Raw genomic sequence first — 8,695 nt, 5'->3', positions numbered from 1 at the left:
CCCCGGAGCCCCCGGGGCCCCCGCAAGCCCCCGCCGCGTCCACCACAACCTCAGCATTGGAGCCGTCGCGGGTCTCTCCCCCGCGCCGCCGGGCCGCCCTGGGCGGGACTCCTCCCGCGGCCTCCGGGGCCACGGGGCGCGCGCAACAGGCGGTCCGAGCCGGCGGGAAGCTGGAGCGCCGACGGCGTCGGTTTCGGAGGGGTGTGGAGAGGCGCGGCCAGGCAGAGCCCCGCGCAGCCATGGAGTCGCTCATGCTGCCGGTGCTGCTGCTGCTGGCGGTACTGTGGACGCAGGCGGCCGCCCTCATTAACCTCAAGTACTCGGTAGAAGAGGAACAGCGCGCCGGGACGGTGATCGCCAACGTGGCCAAAGACGCGCGGGAGGCAGGCTTTGCGCTGGACCCTCGGCAGGCCTCCGCCTTCCGTGTGGTGTCCAACTCAGCTCCGCATCTAGTGGACATCAACCCCAGCTCTGGCTTGTTGGTCACCAAGCAGAAGATCGACCGCGACTTGCTGTGCCGCCAGAGCCCCAAGTGCATCATCTCGCTCGAGGTCATGTCCAGCTCAATGGAGATCTGCGTGATTAAAGTGGAGATCAAGGACCTGAACGATAACGCGCCCAGTTTTCCGGCAGCACAGATCGAGCTGGAGATCTCAGAAGCGGCCAGCCCTGGGACGCGCATCCCGCTGGACAGCGCCTACGACCCGGACTCAGGCAGCTTTGGCGTGCAGACCTACGAGCTCACTCCCAACGAGCTGTTTGGCCTGGAGATCAAGACGCGAGGCGATGGCTCGCGTTTTGCTGAACTGGTGGTGGAGAAGAGCCTGGACCGAGAAACACAGTCACACTACAGCTTTCGCATTACAGCGCTGGACGGCGGCGACCCTCCACACTTGGGCACCGTTGGACTCAGTATCAAAGTGACCGACTCCAATGACAACAACCCAGTGTTTGGCGAATCCACCTACTCAGTAAGTGTGCCAGAGAATTCGCCTCCTAACACCCCCGTCATCCGCCTCAACGCCAGCGATCCAGATGAGGGCACCAATGGCCAGGTGGTCTACTCCTTCTATGGCTATGTCAACGACCGCACTCGTGAGCTTTTCCAGATCGACCCGCACAGCGGCCTGGTCACTGTCACCGGAGCTCTAGACTACGAAGAGGGCCACGTGTACGAACTAGACGTGCAGGCCAAGGACCTGGGGCCCAACTCTATCCCGGCACACTGCAAGGTCACTGTCAGCGTGCTGGACACCAATGACAACCCGCCGGTCATCAACTTATTGTCAGTCAACAGCGAGCTTGTGGAGGTGAGCGAGAGCGCCCCCCCGGGCTACGTGATCGCCCTGGTGCGGGTGTCTGATCGTGACTCCGGCCTCAATGGACGGGTGCAGTGCCGTTTGCTTGGCAATGTGCCCTTTCGACTGCAAGAATACGAAAGCTTCTCCACTATCCTAGTGGACGGACGGCTAGACCGTGAACAACATGACCAATACAACCTCACAATCCAGGCGCGCGACGGCGGCGTGCCCATGCTGCAGAGTGCCAAGTCCTTTACTGTGCGCATCACTGATGAGAACGACAACCATCCTCACTTCTCCAAGCCCTATTACCAGGTCATCGTGCAGGAGAACAACACGCCTGGCGCTTATCTGCTTTCCGTGTCAGCCCGAGACCCCGATCTGGGTCTCAATGGCAGTGTCTCCTACCAGATTGTGCCATCACAGGTGCGAGACATGCCTGTCTTCACCTATGTCTCTATCAACCCCAACTCGGGTGACATCTATGCGCTTCGATCCTTTAACCATGAGCAGACCAAGGCATTCGAATTCAAGGTGCTGGCAAAGGATGGAGGCCTGCCCTCCCTGCAAAGCAACGCCACGGTGCGGGTCATTATCCTCGACGTCAACGACAACACCCCGGTCATCACGGCCCCACCCCTGATCAATGGCACCGCGGAGGTCTACATCCCCCGCAACTCTGGCATAGGCTACCTAGTGACTGTTGTCAAGGCAGACGACTACGACGAAGGTGAAAATGGTCGAGTGACCTATGACATGACCGAAGGCTACCGAGGCTTCTTTGAAATAGATCACGTCAATGGCGAAGTCAGAACCACTCGCACCTTTGGTGAGAGCTCCAAGGCTTCCTATGAGCTTATCGTGGTGGCGCACGACCACGGCAAGACGTCTCTTTCTGCCTCTGCGCTCGTCTTAATCTATCTGTCCCCTGCTCTCGATGCCCAAGAATCAATGGGCTCCGTGAACTTGTCCCTGATTTTCATTATTGCCCTAGGCTCCATTGCCGGTATCCTCTTTGTCACTATGATCTTCGTGGCCATCAAGTGCAAGAGAGACAACAAAGATATCCGGACCTACAACTGCAGGTAAAGCCAACTTTTCTTTCTTTACTTCTTTGTCTTGGATGAGTAAGATGTGTGTATCTGTCTCTGTGTGAAAATCCCAGTGCTTTTGTTTCCTACTTAAATGCATGCAGCATACTTGCAGCGCTTCTTTTTTGAGGTCAAAAAGTTTGTGACAGTCCAAGTTGATCAATTCTTTTGATCTGACAATTTGCTGGAAGACAATCATTTACTGTTGGAATGGATTCTGTCACATAATGATGATGAACAGAAAAAGCAATTATCATTTTAAAATTTGCACAGCTGTCTTCAGGAAGTTATGGCAGAAAAGAGGGAGGGAAGGAGTGGGGAGAGAGAGATATTTATATTTTCAGCAAACCACCAAGTACCACAACTTGATTTCTAATTTCTAGGGCACAGTATTTTGGTGTCATGGTACTAAAAGAAGAGGGAGTGCTGGCAGCTATCCTGTCTTGTCACAGAGATAAACTCAGGAGAGATACTGGGAGTAGGAGTCTAAGATGAGAAATGGAGAATAGGGGAAGAGAACTGGAGTGTGTGGGGGAGCAGGTGTTTTTTAGTCTATTCTTGGCTTGTTTTGTATCCAGTCCTCAAACATCTGGCCATATAAAGTGAAATTCTATCAGGCATCTGTATGTTTTCAAATATCTGGTTGGTTGGTGGTTTGGAGACCAAACATCTCAATGAGGGACAAGACTTTGCATCCAGATGTTTCCATAAAAAATAGCAGTAGAGGAAATCTAATGTGGAACTGTTTTTGTGGCTTTAAGATCTGGTCACTACCAGTGGATGTCACTATGGGCTATTGCATTATAGTTTCTATTGCAGTGTGTGCAGGATTGTGTGTGTGTGTGTGTGTGTGTGTGTGTGAGGGAGGGAGGGGAGGGAGGGAGAGACAGAGAAAGAGAGTGAGAGGGAGAGAGAGAGAGAAAGAGAAAGAAAGAAATGTGGAAACACAGCAATTAAAAAAAAATTTTCCCCATAAGTACATTAGAGGGTCTTGAAGAAGCCCTTACAATTGGATAGTGCAAGTAAGTCTAAGCATTTCTAGAATCCAATTTAGGATAATACGTGTAATTTTTTTCCAGCAGTGTCTCATCGAAACGGTTGAAAAAAGTTCTTTTCTTTAGTTTGCTGAAAATGAATGATGCTGCCATTTTCAACCAAGGTGTGTGTGTGTTTTCAACACACCTACACATCAATGTGTCTTTTGTGTCATTTGTGCTTGCATGTTAATCAGTCAAAATATGTTCCTATAGGTCCGGTTTATATTTGACACCGTCTGAAATGCACATTTCTGTGAATCAGAGCCCCCTGAATATGTAACAGCCATGCAATTATTGTTTCCCTTTTACTATTCTCTGCATTACACAAGTTAGTAGACAAATGCTAACCACACATGAATATCAATCAGGTGCCATAAAAGAGCAGCTGCAATGCCTCATAAATGCTTTAATCCTGTTACTAGTGAAATGGCCGTGACTTTTCTTTCCTTCAGCACCAAGTCATTTCAGATGGGAGAAATGGAAATTAATATTGCTCTTACCTTTGAAACCTGTGACTGCCAGTGGCGATTTTTATAGGAGAAATATGTGGGGTCAATAAAATTTTATTTATATGGAGATGATGATGGAGAGGACTCTTTTTAAGCCATTTTCTCAGCATAAAGTAGATGCATAAGACCCTTTTCTGGATGAAAAAGAAATCTGCATGAAATAAAGATATTGAAGACTTTACCACCTCTTGGTGATGTATGAGTAGAGCTCTTTCTGAGAGCTTTTCAGGGAAATCATTAAACATGGAGGAGAGCATTTGAATACTGAAAAAAAAAAAAAGTAAATCTCAGTGCTCTCCAACTTTACCCCAAAGTGCATTTTGTAAAACACTCTGTTCCCTGTGATGGTTTAGGATTAATGAAGTACAGTATGATTAAATAATTGGTCAATACAGCAAGGGCTGTGCAATGAATGCCTCAGCTGAATAATTAGATGGGCATTACCAAACTTACCCATCATGGGTAAACAGGATGATTAAAACTTCCCATTGATTCAGTAAACAGATTAGAAAAGAAAATAAACCCTAGCCCTCGATTTTGGGGGATTTTATCTGCTCCCAAGCCCTAGTAGTGTCAGCTTGCCATCGCTGCAAGTCTGTCTGGGCACAGAGCAAAAGGGTGAGGGGAACTCAATTGCTTAGCTCTAGGTAGATCCCAGGGACAGAGAAAGAATTTGCCCCTGTATATATGTAATCTCTCCATCTGCTCAGACTTTTTAGAAACCTAAAGTTCAGTTCAGGATTGCGTATTTCCATGCGTTCAGGCAGAGGTTTCTGTTTCTCAACCTCTGAAGAGCCTTTTCCTGAAATGCATTCATTTATGAGACTTTCCAGATGATCTGCAATTGCTGCTTGAATTGGGCTCCCTTTTCGTATTCAGACGATTAGCTTTGTCAAATGAGAATACAAGCACAGTCTTTCCCTTGTAAAGATCAACCTGTATTATTTATTAACCCTATTGTTTTGCTGATTATTGCCCAGAAATTGAATTTCCGAACAATATGTTGAATTATGTGCAAAGTAATAAATGACTTTGAGAATCTGGCTATATTTAATGTATTTCTTTTGACAAGTCTCTTAATGCTTGGCGTCTTTGGTGCACGTTGCTGGGTCTGTGTCAGTGTTAATTAAATTGAGCTCTTTATGTTCCAGTTGCAGCACAGCTGCTTGTAGGTACACCTGAATGGAGAAGGATGCTGAATGCACTAACCTTTAAATTCCTTTGCAGTAATTGTTTAACCATCACTTGTCTCCTCGGCTGTTTTATAAAAGGACAAAAAAGCAAGTGTCTGCATTGCATCTCGGTTTCTCCTATTAGCGAGGAGCAAGACAAAAAGGCAGAGGAGAAAGTGAGCCTAAGGGGAAAGAGGTAAAAAGGCATTTCCCCTCATTCAAATGGGTTTGGCTATCAGATTTCTCTAGGAGAGGAGGGAGTGGGGTGGAGTGTAGAAGGGAATTGGGCTAGGGCAGGGAGGAGGGTGTGGAGGAGAGGAGTGGAGGTGACAAGAAAGGACGGGGTCTGATGTACCCCATTCCAAAACTGATCAGGTCAGTCACAGAGGAAACTGATCAAGGGCATTTGCCATGTGGCAAATGCCTGAAGAATTGGCAAGGTTTTTTTTTTTTTTTTAATTTCCCTCTGTCTCTTTTTCCATTAAATTGAGACTTGCTTCTAATATCACTCAGGAGTTCCTTTGCGTTCGAGGGAAGCTCCAGATTAGAGTATTTTCATGCTTTCTCTCCCATAGGCTCAACTTTCCCTGTCTCCCTATCCCTACTCACTGGCCACTCACAGTGAAAAATTCCAAATCCAAAGTATAGAAACTTTTGGGGGGGAGGGTGAGTGGGAGGTTACTATGTTTAATATGAAAACTTTATGGCCCTCAGCTTGTTTTTGCATGTAAAAAGCACAGGGAGAAACCTGATGGATGATGTAATGCACCAGAATAAGGAGCTGGAGCAGAGATGGGGTGCAACCCTCTGGGGTGCTTAATGTTTATTAATCAGTGCATGGTTTGGGAGGGTGTTAGCAATTCATGCTGCCTTTTCTGTCACATAGAATCGCTGAGTACTCCTATGGGCATCAAAAGAAATCAAGCAAGAAGAAAAAAATCAGTAAGAATGACATCCGTCTGGTTCCCCGGGATGTGGAGGAGACAGACAAGATGAACGTTGTCAGCTGCTCCTCCCTGACCTCTTCCCTCAACTATTTCGACTACCATCAGCAGACATTGCCCCTGGGCTGCCGCCGCTCTGAGAGCACTTTCCTGAATGTGGAGAACCAGAATACCCGCAACACCAGCGCCAACCACATCTACCATCACTCTTTCAACAGCCAGGGGCCCCAGCAGCCTGACCTGATCATCAATGGTGTGCCTCTGCCTGAGGTGAGTGCAACTAAGTGGCTCTATGAGGTCCTTCTAGACGTCCTTCAACTGCTTGCTGGACACCATAGGCTACTAAACTGGCACATTCCCTCGCGGGGTTAGGGAGAACATCTCTGCCTATGCCCATTGGTATAGTCAAGGTTTACTACCAATGCTTCTTGGGGCAAGGGGTAACCCATCCTATTGCACCTTCGTATAGGGGTGGATTCTGGGACTGAGAGCCCATATGATCTGAATCCTTGAAATCCCTGAGTAGTGTTGGGGCATAATTCAAGTTTGCTCCACCTGTTGCTAATATGGCATGCTTGACAGCCAGTGGTACCAGCATGCAAGTTGAAGCCGCTAAGAAAGAGTCACCAAGTAGTGTTGAGAATGGATCAAACCCTTTAATGCTCCAGGACCTATTTCCCAGTGGGAGAGCATTCAGCCTTCTAAAACCCCCTTTTGCTTTTTCTTTTGTCACACCGCTGTTCTCTAGCATCTTGCTGGGAATATGGATGGGCTGGTTAAAGGGAGGCAAGAAAAAAAAATTAAAAAACGCTTTGCCATTTCTAAGCAGTTCTAGTGCTAATGTTTGACAATTGGGATTGACAATGTCATTAAGAATGAAAATTTTTAGGAATTGGCTATGTATTTGAGGGATCCCTGTTTCTCTTTACAGAGAATGAACATTTTCAAGTGGGAGCATTTTTAAAAACATGATGTTGTTTGATGCTTGGAGTAATAGAGTGATATGTGGATGATGGCAGGTGGGTGGCTGGGTGGAAGGCTATATATAACAGTTTTTAAGTTGATTTCATTTTTCCATGAATTTCCTCATGAATTGCCTAAGTCCCTCTTTGGAAATTTGATGCACTGGGAGGTGTATACCCTCTTTCAGCCTACCAATGAAAGGAATGTTGTACGCTTGGAGAGTATATCCACGTTTTTCAAAGCACCTTACTAAGCATCGTCTCTTTGATCTTCACAATCAAATATCTTGATAGATTGCTCTTTAGTAGATGATGAAACAGAAATCTAGAAATGCTAAGGACTCACAGAACTGGTCATCAAGAAAGGGAAGACTAGATCTAGGTCCCTTGCAAGTGTTTCAGTGATACTTTTCTGCCTCTGAAATAATTCATTCTGACTACCCAGGTTATGATGATACATAAAATGGCCTCCTAGTACTTGTAATAATTTTGTAGGACAAAACGGTCTTAAGACTACTTACATTGATTGCTTCTCTCAGTTTCTGAAAAATAATTCCCACCAGAATTAATAGGACTAAACAGCAATGCTTTTAATAAGCAACTGATGGTATACTGCCAAGAACAAAAGCACCAATATTTTTAGTCCATAATTCTACAAATAAGGATTTATTGAAAGTCAGTATTGAGCTCAGTAGACTCAGCTAAAATTATTAATGTCAGTGAATACTACTGAGGCCTACACCACAGACTACTTGTGGACCACTGATAGTTTAGCAATGGAGAGTGAGAGGTAGTGCTGTGTAGTAGAAGTAGATGGACTATTATTTTGAATCTAAGGATCACTTCTTGCTATGGAACCTCTTTGGCTCTCTGTTTCCTCATCTACAAAATAGGCACATCTGTCATGCAAGCTTGGTCCAAGGAATATGACTTGTGCAGTGTAAAGTGTTAGAGTCCTAAGTGTCTCCAAAATAGACTTCTTCACTTGAAAATCACTGTTGCATTGGCCTGCATGCCTGAGTGTTTCTCCCTGGGCACTTACAACCAAAGAGGAGTTTAGGCTGGTTCTATGTAGACAAGGCCTACAAAGTGGTGTGCTCAGACTATTTATGTTGTTCATTTAAACAATGGAAGTGAAAGATGCCAAGGCTGTGGGTTCAGTTGCCGTCTGTGCTGTTACTTTTGGAGTTGGACAAAAAGCGCTGAATTCTGAGGGCTTGGTGACCATTTATGCAGTCAATTCAAGGCATTAGAGAAATGTGAGCCCTGGTATCTGAAATACATGGAGGGGGAGGAAATACATGACTATTTTTGCATGGTTTGCTTCTTTTTTTTTAGGAAGAATTAAATGAAGTATTACTCCAATTATTTAGAAAAGCCGTTTAATGTTTCGGTTCTGATCCTGTCTCTGACTCACGAAACGGATGCTTTCCTCATTTAACAAAATCACATGGATTTGGTGTGTAGGGATGGTCAGAGCGTGTACTAGACACAGTGAGGTTGTGTGCATTTCTAATATGCAGTCCTGAAGAGTTTAATTGACAATCACATTCAGAAAAGTAAGAAGACCCTTCACGGCTGAGCACAGACCAGACCAATTAACGTGCATCTGTCACAAAGTCCTGGATGGGGAAAATGACACATTTCTCTCATGACAGAGGTCCCTGAATGTAGACTGG

The 8,695-nt window shown here is 46.1% G+C and overlaps 1 protein-coding gene across 3 annotated transcripts in view; it reads left to right on the top strand.

The window, feature by feature from the left end:
• The first annotated feature begins 239 nt into the window (after window positions 1–239).
• The window catches only part of PCDH19 (protocadherin 19), a 104,972-nt gene continuing 96,516 nt past the window's right edge, over window positions 240–8,695 (top strand). For 2 of the 3 annotated variants that reach the window (XM_003797830.2, XM_012810092.1), the window contains exons 1-2: window positions 240–2,386; window positions 5,997–6,324. In XM_003797830.2, coding sequence (XP_003797878.1) covers window positions 240–2,386; window positions 5,997–6,324 — 2,475 coding nt within the window. Of the gene's footprint in view, window positions 2,387–5,165; window positions 5,307–5,996; window positions 6,325–8,695 lie in introns of all 3 variants that reach the window. The other variant, XM_003797829.2, reaches the window with a different exon arrangement.

Source organism: Otolemur garnettii, unplaced genomic scaffold (genome assembly GCF_000181295.1).
Source record: "Otolemur garnettii isolate 467f Iridium unplaced genomic scaffold, OtoGar3 scaffold00125, whole genome shotgun sequence".
Taxonomy (NCBI): Eukaryota; Metazoa; Chordata; class Mammalia; order Primates; family Galagidae; genus Otolemur; species Otolemur garnettii.
This window is presented reverse-complemented; position numbering and strand designations above follow the sequence as displayed.